The sequence below is a fragment of the Bos grunniens genome, chromosome 19 (genome assembly GCF_055505025.1).
Source record: "Bos grunniens cultivar Pamir isolate PY7600 chromosome 19, Bosgru_T2T1.0, whole genome shotgun sequence".
Classification (NCBI taxonomy): domain Eukaryota; kingdom Metazoa; phylum Chordata; class Mammalia; order Artiodactyla; family Bovidae; genus Bos; species Bos grunniens.
The window spans coordinates 24,211,310-24,230,000 of NC_141183.1; the positions used below are offsets into that span (position 1 = coordinate 24,211,310).

The 18,691-nt window shown below is 52.3% G+C and overlaps 1 protein-coding gene and 1 pseudogene across 16 annotated transcripts in view; one reads left to right on the forward strand and one right to left on the reverse strand.

Annotated features, from left to right (window-relative positions):
• Window positions 1–1,191: 1,191 nt before the first annotated feature.
• Window positions 1,192–1,629, reverse strand: LOC147351756 (small ribosomal subunit protein eS19 pseudogene; annotated as a pseudogene).
• A 13,099-nt stretch (window positions 1,630–14,728) lies between these two features.
• Window positions 14,729–18,691, forward strand: part of SRCIN1 (SRC kinase signaling inhibitor 1) — a 73,223-nt gene continuing 69,260 nt past the window's right edge. For 8 of the 16 annotated variants that reach the window (XM_086357989.1, XM_086357979.1, XM_086357968.1 and 5 more), the window contains exon 1: window positions 17,065–17,301. In XM_086357989.1, coding sequence (XP_086214115.1) covers window positions 17,178–17,301 — 124 coding nt within the window. In that variant the 5' untranslated portion in view covers window positions 17,065–17,177. Of the gene's footprint in view, window positions 14,972–15,849; window positions 16,099–17,061; window positions 17,302–18,691 lie in introns of those variants that run through there. The other 8 variants (XM_086357985.1, XM_086357987.1, XM_086357976.1 and 5 more) reach the window with 5 other exon arrangements.

Below are 18,691 nucleotides of genomic sequence, written 5' to 3' on the forward strand. Positions count from 1 at the left end.
ATGCTTATTTGCCGTCTGTATATCTTCATGGTCGAAGTGTTTGTTCAAATATTCTGCCCTTTTAAAAAATTCAGTTATTTGTTTTCTAATGAAGTTTTAGAGTTCTTTATTTATTCTGAATGAAACTCCTTTATCACATACATACTTTGCAAATACTCTCTCTTAGTCTGAGACTTGTCTTTTTATTCCTATAACAGTGTCTTTCAGATAGCAGATAGCTTTAATTTTTATAAAGTCCAATTTTTCAATTTTTTCTTTTAAAGTGTTTTATCTGAGAAATCTTTGCCTAACCGAAGGTGGCAAAGATTTTCTCCTATGTTTTCTAGAAGTTTTATACTTTTGGGCTTATGTTGAGATCTTAGATCAACTTTAAGTTAATTTTTATATATGGCGTGAGGTATTTTATTTTGAATATGGATATCCACTTCTCCCAGAACCATTTGTTGAAAAGATTATCCTTCTTCCCCTTAGACTGCCTTTGCATCTTTGTTAAAAATTAATTAATCATACGTGTGTGTGTCTACTTACAGACTTCCTACTCTCTTCCTTTGGTCTATTTGTCTATCTTGATGCCAACATGCAATAGCTTCCTGATAACCTTGAGTTTATGTAGTGTAAGTCTTTCAACTTGTTTTCTTTTTTATTTATTTAGTTGGCTGCACCGGGTCTTAGTTTCAGCTCCAGTTGAGGTACGTGGCCTCAGTAGCCCTGCAGCATGTGGGATCTTGGTTCCTTTGTAGAGAATCAAACCCATGTCCCTTGCACCAAAGGCAGATTCTTAACCACTGGACTACCAGGGAAGTCCCAACCTGTTTTCTTTTTGAGTGAGGCATTTGTTCTGGAAATGGTTATTTTATTTTATTTATTTATTTGTTTTTGGCTGTGCTGGGTCTTCGTTGCTTCTTGGGTTTTGCTCTGGTAGCAGTGAGTGGGGGGTACTCTCTAGTTACGACGTGCAGCCTTCTCACTGCAGTGGCTTCTCTTGTTGTGAAGCAAGGGCTCCAGGGCACGTGGGCTTCAGTAGTTGTGGCTCCCTGGCTCTAGAGCACAGGATCAACAGTTATGGCCCATGGGCTTGGTTGCTCTGAGGCATGTGGGATCTTCCCTGATCAGGGATGGAACCCCTGTCTCCTGCATTGGCAGGTGGATTCTCTACCACTGAGCCACCAGGGAAGCCCCCAAGCATGTGTTCTAATGCTTCTCATTGGCAGCTGCCTTGTCTGGCATTCTGTCCATATCTCTCTATCTCTGAGGTGCCAGCTTGTAACCCCCATTTGCTCTTTGTCCACCATTTTCAGCCCTTCCAGGGCTTGGAGGAATTGGCAGGCCACACTCTTGGAGCCCCAGTGAAGCTGCTAGATGTGATGTGGCTTCTCTGATGTCCCCATAGATCTTGGTCATAGAACCTACCTTGCACATCTCCGGAGATAGAGGTGCAGCACTATGGAAGTCATTCCACAGCTCTCACTGTGGTTAGTAAGGTCTTTATGCTTGGCTATCTTGATGGTGTCTGCCCATCCAAGGACTTTCAGCTTCCTGGAAAAAGGCTGCCAAAGCCCTGATGAACTCCTGCTGGTTCACCTCTTTTACAGTAACTCCAGGCACTGTGGCTTCCTTGCTGCCAGCCATGGGGAAGGGCTCTCCAGTGTTCCCCTCCCCTTTCCTTTTCAAGGTTGCTTTGTCTATTCTAAGTCCCTTGTGTTTCCCTAAGAATTTTAGAATCAGCTTTTCAGTTTCTAAAAAAAATCCTGCTGGGAATTTGACTGGGGTTGTATTGAATATATAGGCTAATTGGGGGAAAATTGACATTTTAACAATATCAAGTCTTCTGATCCATGAGCGTGGTATATCTCCATCTTATTGAGTCTCTTTTGACTTTTCTAAACAAGTGTTTTGTAGTTTTCAGTGTACAGGTCTTATGCATCCTTTGTGAAACTTATCTCTAAGTAGTTCATATTTTTTGTTGCTACTGTACATATTTTTTTAATTTAAAAATTTTTATTATTATTATTTTTTGGCTGCATCACATGGCATTCAGGATGTTGGGTCCCCCACCAGGGATTGACCCCACACACCCTACAGTGAAAGCATGAAGTCTTAACCACTGAACACCAGGGAAGTCCTGGTTTTTTTTTTTTTAATCGCAGTTTCCACATGTTTGTTGCTAGACTGTAGCATTGCTAGACTACTGATTTTGTAGATTGGTCTTACACCTCACATGCATGTGTGCTAAGTTGCTTGAGTTGTGTCCAACTCTCTGCGACCCTATGAACTGTAGCCCCCAAAGCCTCCTCTGTCCATGGGATTCTCCAGGCAAGAATACTGGAGTGGGTTGCCATGCCCTCCTCTAGGGGCTCTTCCCGACCCAGGGATGGAACCCGAGTCTCTTATGTCCCCCGCATTGGCAGGTGGGTTCTTTACCACTAGCGCCTCCTGGGAAGCCCCATCTCACAGTCTTGCTAAACTCATCTGTTAGTTCTAGTATCTATTTTTTTAGGTTCCATCAGATTTTGTACATGGACATTCACACTGTCTTCACATAAAGACAGTTTTAAGTCTTCCTTTCAATTCTAGATGCTTTTCCCCCCTTGCCTTAGCACACTGGCTAGAACTTTCCAGAACACTGAATTGTGATAATGGGAGTAACATCTTTGCTTTGTTCTTGATGTTAGCAGGGAATCTGAGGTCCTGTTAGGAAAAGTCACACTTTAGGTAGCTCCCTCTATGGGGTCTTGGATTCTTCTTCTCTGTTGAGTCTTCCTATTAGTACAATGCAATGTGCTTTAAAACTCCAGTATATTTTTTCTCTGTCATTTTCAAACAGATTTTTGAAGATGGTGTGGTAAACACACGTAGCCTTCCTGAATCAGAAGTCCAGGGCTTTGTCAGGCAAAGGTAAACACAAAAGACTGAAGGTGGAGAGTTAGATGATCTTATAAAACAGAGACTCTGGGCTGAAAAAGGAAAAGAATGAAGACAGAAGGGAGCTGATGGATGGGGAAAACATCTCGGGGTCAATTGTCAGAGGGTTGAAGAACAGTTGTCCAAAGAATAAGTAAACAAAAGGAGGAGAAATGAGGTCAGAGAGGAAAATGTGAGCACTTATAGGTTGGTGAAAATGTCCAGGATGTGAACAAGGGTGTAGGCAGAGGAGACAGTGACTAGACATGTGAAGGTTGTAGAAGGCAGAGGCTGGGACTTTAGAGTTACCCAGGATGCACTAGGGGGTGGGACGCCAAAAGACTTCAATAAACTGAAAAGGCAAGGTCGGTAGACAACACCAGTGAAGACGGTAGAGGGTGGCACAGGGCTTTTACAGAAAGTGACAGAGTGATGGAAGCAGCAGTGGGGAGCTGGGAAGGACCTGATCTCACCTTCCAACCCTGGCCCTACCTCCTGACCCTGAGGTTGGGGATGAGATTGAGTGGGTGGCTGCCCCAAGAAGGGGTGACAGGACCAGCAATACCCTGGGAGATGCAAGACTTTCCCCCTACTTCTTGGGTCCCAGCTCCCCTGCCTTTGGTTACACCTGAAGATTGGAGTCCACCCCTGACTCAGAGCCCAGGGAAAGCAGGGCTGAGCTCAGCTGTCCAGCAGCTAAAAGCAGAGAAGAGCAGAGTCTTTTGTTTCCCTCAGGGGCTCACTTCACTTTTCTGAGCCTCAGTTTTATCAGCTCTAAAATGGAAAGGTTTTAGGGAACTCCTTGGCAGTCCAGAGGTTGGGACTCCACCCTTCCATTGCAGAGGGCAGGGTTCAATCCCTGGGTGGGGAATTAAGAACCCACGAGCCATGTGCTGTGGCCAAAAATGAAAAAAAAAGCAACTGTTGTTAATAAATAAAATAGGATTTTATACACAGAGGATTAAATAAAATAAAATAGTGTCCTAAGTGCTTAAGAATGGCCCCAACTATGATTATGTTATATTCCTTAGGTTAGACTCTAATTTCCCTGTTTCCCTGCAAAGAACTCCCTGATTTTGACCAGAAGCCCAACCACCCCTGACTCAGGCTGAATCCACCTCACCTCTTGACAGTAAAGAGCTGGGGCCCATTCCTCAGTGCTGCTTCTGAGCCTTGAAGGTCATCCCTGAACCACCAGCTGTCGCAACCTCTAAGATACTAGCATCACATTTTGGCTGGAGCCGGATGGAATCCACCACAGGACCAGGAGCAGGGGCCGCACGTCCTGTGAGGAGAGGGACCAGGAAGCAAAGTGACCATCCAGGCCACGGGGGCAGTCTAGGCCGGTGTGGCGGGGGAGGACGGAGCTTTGCTGGTCTTGCAGCCCGTGGACAAGGGCTGCTCACCTAGGGGACTTGCAGTGACAGAGTTCATGGCTGGTTACTCTGTGTGAAGCGTCTCCTCTCTGTGATCCTCCTGTTTTCTAGATCCACAAGCAGAGAAGTCCAGAGAGAACTGCCCAAGAACTTGGAGCAATTATGGAGCCTGGCCTCTGTGCCTATGGCTCACTCCCCTCTCAATCCTTGCCTTCGTATCCACCTCAAGACAGCAGACGCTGGCTTCTTTTCCTCTCACCTCCCAACGTCTAGAAGAGGGTCCTGCTTCTCGCAGATGCTCAGAAAACATTTCTTGGTCATTGAAGGACTGTTGGGCACTGTACCAATTGGCTTATATATGTGTGCTCTCTCTCTAATCTTCCCTCATTTTACAGATGAGGAAACTGGGGAACAAAGAAGCTAAGTGCTTAGAAAGGTGAGTAGGTGTGAGAAGAGATCTGGGTTTAAATCCTGCCTCTGCCACTAATTAGCTTTGTGTCCTTGGGCAAGTCACTTTACTTCTCTGAGCCTTGGTTTACTCATCTGAAAGTGGCTCATCTCATGGGATTGGTGTGGGGTCCTAGAGTCCTGGCCCAGGGTGGAGACAGTGAGAGAGGGCTGAAGACTGGGGCTTGAGTCATTTCTTTGGGAGGGAGCCTTGCTTCTTTCCTGGGAGGTGGTGAAAGGTAAAGGAGACAGGTTTGGGGAATGGACAGACCTGGATTCTTATCCCATGCATACATTGTGGGACCTTAGGGAAGGGACTTATACTTCTTTATACTTTCCTATTGAAATTTAAATTCAGTTTCCACATTAGTAAAAAGGGGGAAAGCCTCTTGGGTTTATTGTGAGGATTAAATGAGGCCATCTTTCGAGTGCCCATGCTGCTGCTGCTGCTAAGTCACTTCAGTCGTGTCCGACTCTGTGCGACCCCATAGACGACAGCCCACCAGGCTCCCCTGTCCCTGGGATTCTCCAGGCAAGAACACTGGAGTGGGTTGCCATTTCCTTCTCCAATGCATGAAAGTGAAAAGCAAAAGTGAAGTCGCTCAGTCGTGTCCGACTCTTAGCGACCTCATGGACTGCAGCCTTCCATGCTCCTCCATCCATGGGATTTTCCAGGCAAGAGTACTGGAGTGGGGTGCCATCGCCTTCTCCGGCAAGTGCCCATAGTAGGTGATTAATAAACACAGTGTCCAGGTATCCCCTCTACCAACCTTCCAGAAGAATCTCTCCAATGCAGCCTCTGTCCTGACCTTGTCTCCTTTAACCTGGCAAGTCTCTAACAGCTCTATAAAGAGTTCATTTCTCACTTTGGTCTCCCCTTCCCCAATCTTGTTTGCTCCCCAAGCCAGCTGACAGGAAGAGGACATGCTCTAGGTGGCTGGCAGTTTGAAGAGAATGCTTGCTTGCTCACTCACTCCCTGCTCCCCAGCAGGGTGTGACTTGGGTGACTCCTCCCTGTCCGCTGCTATGGGTTCTTTCTGAATCGTGGCACTTAAAAGCCTCATGGTCACATGCAGGGCGCACCCCAAGCTTCTTATCTGGGCATTCACCATTAACAGCCCCTTCTCCAATGTTAATCTACCCCCATCCAGTCTCTCTTGCTGCCATTCCTGCTCAGCCTTCTATACCCCCCATCTCCCACCTCAAGCATGCCCCTCGGCTGAGAACACCCTCCTCCATCTTCTCCACCCAGTAAAGTCCTGCTCTCTTTTCAAGGCCCACCTCCAATATCAATTCTCTCTAATAAAGCCTTTCAGACCCATTTCTCTGCAGGAAATTGCTCAACCTCCAGGCTGGCCATACATACTGTTCACAGGGGCAGCGGGATGGAGTCCAGGGGTGACAGCTGTTCAGCTCTGGCCTCTCTGGGAGGAGGGCAGATATGACTGGCCTCCTGTCCATTTCCCTTCGCCCCTACCCCTGTCCAGGCAGCTGAACATAGGCGCAGAGCCCTCCATGGCCTCCTGTGCTTGCCCCACCCCCCACGTGGGCTCTGAGCCCCAGAGGTAGCAGGTGTACCTTTCATCCGGCAGGAAGGCTCCGACTCCACCCCACTTGGCTGGGTGCGAAGCTGTGTAGTACAGATGGGGATGTTGAAAATATCCGTGACATATTCCAAACTGGCCTACTTTCCTATCACGAGAGTCTGAGACGGAGACGGGCGAGGATGAGTGAGATGGGAGCTTGGGACCTGTTCCCACCTCCTTCTTCCTCTCCCGGCTCACTTGTTAGACAGGAGAGGGGTTTGCAACCTCTTTCAGCCATCTCAGCCCGGTTCTGGGGCCATGTAGTTGGGGTGTGGTGGGGAGGCAGGCTTGGAGGAGTGAGGCTACAGTGGGCCTGGGGAGGTGGGTAGAGGAACCAAAGCCTGGGTCCTCTCTTGGGAAGCTTCCAGCCTCGGAGGCAGGACAGTGGAGGTCATCTCATTGGACCTGGGGGCTGAAGGCTTGGATTCTAGCCCTGGTTCACCTGTGAAGACTCAGGCAAGTTTCTTAACCTCTCTGGGCTTTGCTTTTCTCATCAGCAAAATGAGCTACTCAATCCTTGCTTTCCCTCCTTGAACACTTGAGTATGGGGTTGCTTTGAAGACTGTTAAGGGCCCTGCTTTAATTAATCCACTTCTCCGCCTTTCCACCTTGGCTAGGCTGTGCCCCGACATAGTGGTTTAAGGGGTCACCAGTTCCAGCCTTTGGCCTCCCAGCAGGCCTGGCAAGGCCTCCACCCTTAATCCTGGCTTAATGATCCCTGAGTAGGGAGTCACCTACTGTCCCTGCCTAGTGCCAGGACTGTGCCTTGGACAGGAAGTTCACAGTGGGAGCTAACGTCAGTCTCTCTTGCTGACATGGAACCCTTTGGATGTCCTCTGGCTTGTCTCCTTCATATATGAAATGATCATTATTTTAGATTTTCTCTTTTGGGGCTAGAAAGAGAAAGTGAAGCCGCTCAGTCATGTCCGACTCTTTGCGACCCAATGGACTGTAGCCGGTCAGGCTCCTCCATCCATGGGATTCTCCAAACAAGAATACTGGAGTGGGTTGCCATTTTCTTACATCCCCTTTTTCCCTGTTTCTCAAGATGGGCAGAATCCTTGGGGCATTTTTCTGATTCTGAGAAGCTGAATGTCTTCCTGCTTACAGATCCCTTGCCCAGTTTTGGATTCTCCCAGGAATGGGGTAGGGAGGTTGTTCACGTCTCTGCCTTAGTTTTTCCCAGTCACACACCACAAGAGAAATAAGTGGCCAAATTGGGAAAAACTGGTTGCTATGGTGCCACTTCCCTGAACTGGGTTCAATCCCTGGGTCAGGAAGATCTCCTGGAGAAGGAAATGGCAATGCACTCCAGTATTCTTGCCTGGAAAATCCCATGGACGGAAGAGCCTGGTAGGCTACAGTCCATGGGGTTGCAAAGAGTCGGACATGACTGAGCCATTTCACATGGTGCCATTAGTCAGGGCGAAACATACCCCTTATCCAGCTATTCTGCTTCTAGGAATTTATTGTACATACAAACTCACATTGTGTAAAATAAAGTAACTAGCAGGGTGTCTCTTGCACCACAGCCTAAACATCTGTCAACAGGGCACCTTCATACGTGCTTGTGCAGAACAATCTCTAGTTTATGTTGCTGAGTGTGTATTGTCTGCTGCCATTTGGATAAAACAACACAAAAGAAATGCTTGTGAACATATAGGCAGGCCCTGAAAGACCAAAGAAGCTGGGAATGATGTTTGTTTCTGGGCCTGGAGCTGGGTGACTGGGAACAGAGGCAGTGACAGGGAAATTGACTTTTCCTTTTGCACCTTTTGAATTTTGCATCACATACAAATAGAATTTTCTATTAAACAACCAATCAAGGACTTCCATGGTGGTATACTGGATAAGAATCTGCCTGTCAATGCAGGGGACACAGGTTTCATCCCTGGTCTGGGAAGATTCCATGTGCTGCGGGGCAACTAAGCCTGTGCCTTGCTACTGAGCCTGTGTGCCTGGAACCTGTGCTCCTTAACAAGAGAAGCCACCGCAGTGAGAAGTCCATGCACAGCAAAGAAGACCCAGGGCAACCAAAACCCATACAAAACAAACAAAAAAGAAAACCAGTCAAATTAATTTTTCCAGCCCTTAAAGTCTTGTACGTATTAATATTTGGCCCCAGTCATATACCAGTGGTTTTTACTGAGAAAGTCTGACCTCTAATAAGGCGAGTGAAGTCATGGATGGATGGCGCAGGGAGTGGTATACAGGCCTGGGTCCTATCTTGGGAAGATGCCTGAAGCTCCCCCAGCATGGAAGGAGGGCACATAGAGGCGCAGCCACAGGAGGACCCCAGAGAATCAGGGCAGCAGGTTGCCCTGAATCCACAAGCACAGATGCTCTGGAGGGTGGAGAAGACGGGGGGACCAAGAGGACGAAAGCTCTGTCCCTAGAGAAGCAAACCAGATGGTCACAAATAAAGCTAAGTGAGTGTTAAGAAAACCCAGGGGACAGGGACTGTCAGCTAGAATGTTTGTGTCCAAGTGCCTGTGTGTGAGGAGGGCAGGGCTGGAATTGGGAAGGCTTTATTGAAGACGTGGAACTTGAGCTGGGCCTGAAAGTGGGTATCAGGTGTCTACAGGTGCAGAGGAAGGAAAGGACAACCCCAAGGTGGGGAACAGTATGGACAAGGGCATGGAGTGTAAAGGGAAGACACAGGACGTGTGTATATGTGAGTATTATTGCTGGAGGTAGCCAGAGATGAGGCTGCAAAGAACGGGGCTAGAGCAAAACATTTCCAGCTGTGAACTCAGGTTGTTTTTTATAAAACACTGCAAAAATGGTCATGCACTAGGAAGTGTGGCAATGTCAAATCATGATAAAGTTTTCTCAAAGATGAGTCTTCATTTCTGTACTCATCTTGTGGACAACACTTTGAGAAGCCCTGCCCTAGGGGTCCTAGGATGGGCTGCAGAGGTCAGGGAGGCCCACAGATTTCTTGCAGCTGGTCATGTATATTCATTTGTTTAGGGAAGGGGGCAAAGCTTTTGTCAGGACCTCAAAAGGTTCAAGATCTCCAAAGGACACAACCCTCAGCTCTAGGGAATGGTCACTGAAGGTCTTTGAGCAGAACGATCTAGTGAGGCTTTAGAGCTGAGGGGAGCAGAAAATGTGCCTGATTCAGCCTGAGACCCCTTCCTTCCCTGCCCCTATCCAGAGAGGCTAGCCCAGGGCCAAGCTCGAGGGAAAAGGATTTGGTGGGGAGTCAAAGATGCCAGAGAACAAGGGGCCCATTTAGGGGGTAATTAAAATAATCTGTGGGAAAGAAAACCGGAGGACTTTTTCAAGCTATGTTTGGAGCAAGATGATCAGGGAGGGGTGGGCCAGCCTCGAGGGCAGATGGCACGATGTTAGCTGAAGATGGGAAGCTGAGCTCCTCAACACTTGATCAGGCGTCTGCTGCCTGCCTGGGAAGCAGGAACCTGAAAGGGAGGCTCCCTTGGGATGGGAGCCAGGCAGAGCAGGAGGCTGTCAAGATGCAGTCTGGGTCCAAAAGAACTGCATCCCGGGGGCCTGTGAGCATCTTCCAAGTGTTCGGAGTGGATGCTTGGTGCCTCAAACCCTGGGGAGTGGCTGTAACTCACGTGGGCACAAGCTTCTGTTTCCAAAAAAAGTAGACTCTGAAATCTGCAGATGGGTCTACTTAATGAACTCCCTGAAAAAATGTCTACTACATTTTTTTTTTGAGGTGAAATTCACCTAACATGAAATTCACCATTATAAAATGAACAACTCAGTGGCATTTAGTGCATTCACCATGTTGAGCAACCACCACCTCTATCTGGTTCCTAAACATTTTCCCAAAAGGAAATCCCATATCCATTAGGCAATTGCACCCCATTTCTTCCTTCTCCAGACAAATCTCTATGGATTTACCTATTCTGAATATTTCCTATAAATGGAATCATACAATACCTGACCTTTTGCATCTGGCTTCTTTCACTTAGCACAGTGTTGAGGTTCATCCACATTGAATCGTGTATTAATACTTTATTCCTTTTTATGAAAGAATAGTATTCCATTGTATGGATACATCACAAATTGTTTATTCATCCATTGAAGGACATTTGGGCTGTTGGGTCATATAGTAATTATATGTTTATGTTTTTCAGGAATTGCCAATTTCCTATAGCTACTGAACCATTTTATATTCCCACCAGCAATAGATGAGTTTCATTATTAAATAGATAATTCTGTGACCCTGGAAGGTGGAGAGGGTTTCCAGGTGCTACCATGGATAAAATAAGTGAGGGTGATCCAGTGCCCACCATAGGCTTATAAGGCTGGTTGGCAAGTCTGGGAAGGATGCTGGCTAGAGTTGGAAGGCTGTCTTTCCTTTCTTTCCCAAAACAGGTAGATCAGGTGGTGAAGTCTAGAGCCTAAAAGCCAGCTGGGTATGGTCCTGCAGGAGAGGGGCCTGTGGTCCGCCTGGGCCCCAGTGGCTCCAATATGTCTTCTCAAGGAGAGATGCAGAGCACCTTCTTTCTCCCTGCTCTAGTCTGGTCTTCTCATCTTTCTTCTCTCTTCGCTTTCTGTGTCTAGGCAACTGAGTAGGAAGGAAGGAGGTGGGATGCTACATGCATGTTCGTGGACTCCATCCACAAGCCCCTCTGTCTACTTAGGCCCCAGGAGGTCATCCAAAGTGAGATGGGGTGCTGGGACCCCTCTTCCTCACCTTTATTCCCTCCTCCTCCTATGAGAGGGGACCCACTGGCTTCTGCAGCACCAGTATGGCGCATGTAGCTGGGGAGCAGGAGATCCAGCTCTGGCCATCTGCAGCCCTCAAAGGTCAAGGTCAGGGGAGGAAGGAATCACCAGGGGCACTTATGGCGGCGGGGTTGGCTTTGGTGCTGGCTTAAGGAAAGGAGGGGGAGGTACATTCATCTGTGTTACAGAGTTCTCCTGGACACTCCTGTCCAACAGGCCCTGCGGTGGCTTGCCAGGTGAGCACCACTAGCAGGCAAAGCCTGACACTGGGCAAGCAAGAAGGCGGTCCCGACCTCACTGGTTCTCAAAGTGTGGTTCCCCCGCAGCAGCAGTAACATCAGCAGTAGCCACAGTAGAGAACTTTGTCAAAATGCAAATTCTCAGACCCCCTCCTCAGACTTACTGAATCAGGAACTTTGTCACAAGTCCTCCAGGTGATTCTAATTCTTGCTTTGGTTTAAGAACCGCTGCCCTGCCCTGAGGGAGAGTCCTAGTTAACAGAGAGGGACTCAGTGCTCCCAGTCTGATGGGAGAGACAGGACACTCGCTGGCCATCTGACAGGGAAGACAGAGTCTAGTGCTCAGAAAATTCTCAATCAGAGGGGGACACCTAGGTTTCTCAGTGCAAGTCCCTCTAGTGGGGTCCCTCCCTGCTGGAAGCACCACCATGAGTTTCTTTGGAGGGAGCTGGCTACACTTAGGACCCCAGAGAAACCCCCTCTCTTCCACTTTTTCTCGCCATTCTTCAGAAAGCGGGTTTGATGTGCTAATGAGGACATCAATTATTGAGCTTCATTAGCATTCATTACAATAACAAGCAAGGGAGAGGGGACCGCAGGGAACAGAGGAGGGTCTTTTAAAACTTCCTGCCATTTACTCCTCTCCTTGGAGTGGGAGGGGGGATGGGAGAGTGAGGCACACTGGAGGAGAGGCTCGGGGTTCCTGGAGACTGGGCTGTGGTCAGAAGAAAGTAGCCTCCACCTCCTCGGCTCCCCAACCCAAACCAGCCCCAGAGGCCAGCTCACTGCCCTGGTCACTCCTTCCTGGGAAGAGGGCTCTTCACAGCCCCCTCACTGCCTTTGGGCCACCCTGGTGGAGTCTGGATGATCCAAATGGGGCTTATGATGTGCCCTAGCCAGACAGTCACCCTCCTGGCAGGGTGCTTTCTCAGGGATCTGGGCTGGGGGCCTCCAAGTTGGCTGAATGAGCAGTTTGGGGTTTCCCAGTATCATTTTTCACATCACCTTTTCCCTTGTGGCTTTCCCTAGAGACCCGTGTGCCCCTCAGCCCACACCAGGCCCCTTCTCCCTCTTCCTGACCAGATGTTTGTCCAGGTGCAACCCTGGCTCTGAACACCCTTGGGGAAGGAGAAGTGACGCTGAGAATTCTCACTTCTAGGGTGCTCCCTCATAACTTTGCTCCCTTGGTCTGGGTGGAGTGAGAAGGGCCAGGTGGGTGGTTACAATCTGCTGCTGATCTGCTGTTCCAACATCTCAAACAAGCCAGCAGCCCCCTCCCAACCAAGAGGCAGCCAGAGATGCAGGGAAGACCAGAGGGAAGTTACCTGTTGAGGAATGAGGGTGGGGGTGGGGTGGCACCTGAGGCATCTCAGGTGGAGGCAGCTGGCACATTTCTTGTGCCTGGGCACCATGCCAGCTTCCAGGAGCAATTCTGGTCTCTCAGCTGGAGAAATAATACCTGTGTTTCGCTCGCTCTGATCAGAGGCGATGGCTTCCTCCAGACTTCTCCCTAGGAGAAGGAGCCTTGGCTTTTGAGATTGGATAGGAAGGGGAGCAGGGACCTATCTTCCCTGGGGGGGATGGGGGCGGAGGATTTGTTGCTGCTATTGTTCAGTCGCTAAGTCACGTCTGACTCTGCGACCCCTTGGACTGCAGCACACCAGGCTTCCCAGTCCTTGACCATCTTCCAGGAGTTCGCTCAAAGTCCTGTCCAGTGAGTCGGTGATACTAGAGGATTGGGCGGGGTCAATGAGGGTGGCTGGTGTTAGACCATCTGCCCTCAGGCTCATCTCGGGCCTCAAGGGTCTGTGTTTCCATTCACATTCAAGTGGAGGAAATCCTGGATTGAGGGGAGGAGGGGTCCAAATGAGCTCACAGCTATGAAGATGATCACAAATGTTGAGGATCTGTCTCTAACAAGTGAGCCACACAAAAAATGCTACCTGAATCTGACTTAAGCCCCTCACTAGGGAGTGGCCTTCGTGATGTGGGAGGTCACCTTAGGGTAGTGACTGATGCATGCATTATCCTGCTAACACGTTTGAAATTATTCCCAGTCTCTGGGGGCTAATTCATAGAGTCCCCCTCCCCAAGTCCCCAAGCCCGTGGCTTATTGGAATCTAGTGTAAAGGCCAGAAAAACTTCCATGTGACAGGACAAGCATCTTTCCAGTCTTCATCCAGGGGATAATGCCCAGGTCCTCAACTCTGACATAAATAACTAGTCTTAAGCTTCAGTCATGTTCCTGTGCCCACCCAGTTCTCTTCCTTTCCTTTAAGTTCATGAGAGTGTGTCAGATGTTAGGCCTCACCTTCAGGCAGCCCACTAGGTTAGGAGATGGTGGTGGTGATATAAAAGGAGGCTGGGAGCTTTGGAGTCAGGCATGTCTGGATTTGAATTTCATCTTTGCTACTCTTAAATTAGGCAAGTGGTTATGCCTCCCTGATCCTCAACTCCTTTCTCTCTGAGACGGGGCTGAAAACAGCCACGTTTGCAGGGTTGTTGAGATGCTTAAATTACAGAATATGAATAAAGCATATTAGGTGGCATGGCGGGGGGCTTCCCCTTTGGCTCAGCAGGTAAAGAATCCATCTGCAATGCAGGAGCCACAGAAGACACAGGTTTGATCCTTGGGTCAGGAAGATGTCCTGGAGGAAAGCATGGCAATCCACTCCAGTATTCTTGCCTGGAGTATCCCATGGACAGAGGAACCTGGCAGGCTACAGTCCACGGAGTTGCAAAGAGTCGGACACGATTGAACTGACTTAGCATGCATGCATATTAGGTGGGCACAATATGGAGGAGAGGAGACCTTGTCTCATGGGGGGCTAACCTGAGGGGGAAGGGAGGGGCAGCATCCTGTGTGGTTGAGTTGGGGACCTGAATGGAGGAGGAGGAGCAGCAGCATCAGTCCCTAGCCTCTGGGCTCTGAGAGGTTTGGGAGGTGGTGTCCACACAGCTGAAGGGAAGCCATCCCTCCCCTTGCCGACCCCGCCTCTACACAGGGCCTGCTGCCTCCCATGCCCATCCTGGGCAGGCAGCCAAGCCGGGAGCTGGATGAGTGCCCACAGCACGCTCAAAGGCCAAAAGATGGGCACCATCCAGTTGGCAGAGGGAGAGGCAGCTGGCCCAGGAGGGGAGAAGTCAGGGAGCCGACTGCTGGGGTCGTGTGCCCAGACGGTGTGTCCAGGACGTGCTTGGCTGCCCTCCTGAGCTGTCTGTCTGGAGCCCCTCCTCTTCCTACCCTGGCCTGGCCACCTAAGTTACTGTAGCTGGAGGGAGATTTCTAAGGGGCATCAGAGTTGCCCTGAGCCAGGCAGTGTGCTTGGCTCAGGGCAGGCCTGGGGGCGGGAAGGAAAGTGGAAGAGAGAGCCTGGATTAAGGCTGCAATTGGGTAGACCAGGAAGTGGGGAAACCGGTTTGTCATTTGGGTTGCTTGGGGTGGGGTCTCCTCTTCTGCCTCTCGGCCTGCCTGCCACTCTGCCTGGTGGCCTACAGCGAAGAGAGGTACTGTGTCCCTTCCTTGCTCATCTAAGCTGGCTTTGGGAATGCCAGGAGGAAGCAAAAGGGGTAGGGGTCTTGGCCCACTTTCCCCTCCCCAAGAGAAGTTTGGAAGAGAGGCGACAGGACAGAGAACCCGAGAGAGAGAGGTAGCAAGCAACCAGGATGGGAGGAGGGGACAGTCACCTGGAGAAGTCTGTGGAGCCAACAGGTAGGCTATGGTGGGACAAGGAGTGGGTGGGAGTAGGGCAGGGGTGGGGTAGAGCTGGCGCTTTGCAGCCTTTTTGGAGGTGACTACGATGTCGCCAAGGGAGGTGTGAGAAGGGGCAGGAGCTAGAGCGCCCTCTTTTGGGGTCCTACTTGGCAGATGGGCAGAGACTCCCCTCACTCACAGCGCCGGCCCCTGCAGTTTCAGCAGACGTCCGCAGGAGGGGCCGCAACCCGAGCTGGGGAAAGGGGGGTGGGAGGAGACAGCCCAGCAGGGGGCGCCGGGGGACTGGGTCCCCTTGGCCGAGCCAGGTCTAAGGAGGGGACGAGGGGAGCGTCCCGGGAGAGGAGGGTCCAGACTCTCTCTGCATAGGGAGATGAGCTGCGGAGGTCACCTTGGCTGAAGAGTAACCCCTGGTCCCTCCCTGCCCCGTACCTCCCCCAATGTTTCTTCATCCCACGGCCCGCCAGGGTTTGGAGAACAAGTTCCCACACCCTCGAGATGCACCCCTCTCCTTCGAGGCCGGCTCCCGGCTTTAGGCAAAGTCTCTATCATGGCTTGAGGACTGCTCAGGGTATGAGAAGCAGGTGCAGCGGGGCGGGAGGCCTGAGCGCGCCCCGCATCCGCTGCCCGGCCACGAGCCGCGGGATCCAGCAGTGCAACTGGAGGGCGAGAGGCGCCGGCCCCCTCCCCTCCCGGCTCCCTGCCACCCCAGAGGCCCTTTGTACGTTCCAGCCACACGCGCGTGCCCGCGCCGCGCGCGCTCCCGGCCGCAGTGACACACCCGCACCGGCCCCCGCGCGCGCGCGCGCGCACACACACACACATACACACTCGCTCTCGCACACTCGGTGACACGCCCGCGCGCGCGCGCGTACCCACACGCCCGGCCGCCGGCGCCCTCCCAGCTGGTCCACCCCGGCGGGGCCCGCGCCCCCGGCCCGCCCGCCTGGCACCGCGCCCCAGGGCTGGGGCCCAGCGAGGAGCCCGCGAGGCGGCGAGAGGGCAAGCGCCAGGCAGGCCGGCCCGGGGCCCCCGCCCCCCGCGCCCCCGCCCGATGGGGAACGCTCCGTCCCAAGGCATGTCCCTGTCTCTCTCCTTCCTAATGTGCCTCCATGCTTAAGTGGAAGGTATTTCTGTTTTCTTTGTGTGTTTTCCCCTCGGCCGGGGGCGGGGGCGGCGACCGGGCCGGGGAGGCGGTGGCCGGCGGGGCAACGGGTGCTCGGGTCGCAGGTGTGTGGGGGGCAGGGGACCGCGGCGCGCCGGGCTCGGGAGAAGGAACGGGCGAGAAGAGTGCTGGGTCCAGAGAAGGGGTCCGGCATTGGCGAGGCTGGAGACCGGGTGGGGAGGGCCTCGTGAGGCCCGGGGAAGGGAGCCCCAGAGAGGTGGGGGGTTCAGTTTTAAAGAGGTTTGTGCGGGGCAGGGAAGGAAGGAGAGAAGAGAAAGGGGGATGGATGGTGAAGAGAGTGGGGGAGGGAGTGGTCCATCCGAGGTGGATGAAGAGGAGGATGCCGAGAGGCGAAGGGGATGGAGAGGTGGTGGGAGCATCAAGGGCCTCTCATTCCCCCAGGTCCCAGAATGGGGTGCACGCCCTTGGATGGTGGTGGTAGGCGCTTTGCGCCAGCCCCCCAGGGAAGGAAGGGGATGAATGTATTCTGGGATTGGCTGTGTTGCCAGGATACCAGCCTGTGTTCCCGCCCCTTTCCCCTTTCCTTCCCCCCCACACCTCCCCACCCTCCCGTCACCTCGAGGCCCTAGCCCTGGAGACCTGGGAGCCTAGGTAGCAAGGTAGCAGTTGCAGAAACTGGGGACCCGCTCCCCTCTCGACTGGCGGGTAGGGAGGGGCCACGAGAGGGAATGACTGGGGGAGGGGCCATGTGATCTTAAGTCCGGGTGAAGAGGCCAGAGGGCGAGAGAGGGCGCCCCCAGCTGGGGAGAGCGTCTAGGGTGAATGAGGAGGTAGGGACTGAGGGAAGCTGAGCGGCAGAGGGCGGGGCTGGGGAGGGGCCGCGCTAAGCCCCCCCTCCCCTCCCACGCACCCCCTTGCTACGTCAGAAGCTCCTGGGCCAGCTCCGAGTCCTGTCGGTGGGGGCAGCAGGATGCTGGTGGAAGCAGAGGGGGCCGGCCGGGTGCCTCCGCAGCTCGGCTGGCAGGGCCCGGCGGGGCGTGTGCGGCTGCTGGTGCAAGCCCCCCCGCCCCACCCCTCCCCATGCAGCCCTGGCAGTGCCTCCGGCGCTTTGCCCTGGCCTGGTGGGAGAGGACAGCGGAGGGCAGAGCCCGATCTCCCAGGGAGGAGGCCGGACCGAGGGACCCCGGGGGCCGAGGGGAGCCAGGTGAGCAAGAACAGGGAATGTGCGAGGAGATCCCAGACTGGCAGTCCCTTTTCTCCAATACTAGGGAACCAGCAGGTCTTGTAGCCCCCAACTTGAAGGGAAGTGGGTTCCTTGATGGAGCCTTACAGAAGATGTTCGAACTCCTGTTGTTTTGGGAGGGGAAAAACAGATGAGGGCTGGAAGAGGGGATAGGTAATCAGACTTCTAGGCTTGTGAGTCTGAATATTCATTGGTGTTGAGTTTGAGCACTTTGGGGCGGGGATAGGATGCCTTCTTTCCAACTCTGAATACCTTGGTCCGGGTGACCTTGAGCCAACTGCTTTGCTATCTAACTCCGTGCCTCAGTTTCTCATATTCCCTTCCCTACCCCTCTTGCTGTCTTAAAGAACTGATGAGGCGTTTGATGGAGACTGTCCCTGTGAAAATGTGGGGCTCCGTCATCACTGGTGGCAGCTGTGGTGGTGGTGGTTTCTGGCATGGTTGTGAGTTTATGTGTGAGGTCTTCTGCTGGTTGGGGCCACTGTGGGCAAGTGTCAGGGTCCGGCATTCATACAGGAAGGAAGGCTCCAGGCAAGCTGGGAGTTGTTGAGGCAGAGACTTAACTGGTGGCCTAGTGTAGAAGCAAGGGATGAGGCATAAGGGGAGGGGGTTCCAAGAATAAGATTCCCCCTCCACCCAGACTGCCTGGCACCCAGGCACCGCTGGCAGCGAGTGCAAAGGCTTTGCCCTGGCTTCCTGCCACCGTGCCTTGGGGACAAGAGGGTCTTTGTCCAGTGCCCCCCCCCACCCCAGCCCTGCTCCTTCCGCCCTTACCATGATGGCCAGTTCTCTGTGATGACCCTCAGGGCTGGGATGGAGATGCAAGTGTGCTCTGGAGATCTGGAGGAAGCAGCTGTGGTCTTCAGGCAGTGCTGAGTGGAGACCGGGAGCCCTCCTAGGGGAAGGTCCCTGGGAATTGGGAGGCTTGCCCCCCCCCCACCCCGCTCCATGCTTTCTGCTTGCCTCCTTGTCTCCTTGCCTAATGAGGAGGGGATGGTGTCTGGGGTCTTCATGGCCTGATTCCTGCTGGGAATCCAGGGTTCCAGGTCTCTTAAATATGTACAGGGTACAGAGTAGGGTGCTGTGATGCAAAGCCTCAAGTGATCTCTCTTTTCTGTCTGGCCAGGGACCCACCCTGGAAAAAAGGTTTAATTAGAACCATTGATTCCTTCTTTGGCTGTGGGCATTGATCTCACCGGTGTGGTCAGAGCTGGGGCTAATAGGGGCACGGCTGCCCAGTTCGAACAGGGAGGGGGCTGGGCTCTTGGAGGTATCACATCTGTTTTAGTCCCGTCTCCACTCCAGTTTAGGTCTTGGGGAAGGAAAGGAGACGGGGTTTTGACCTGAGGGA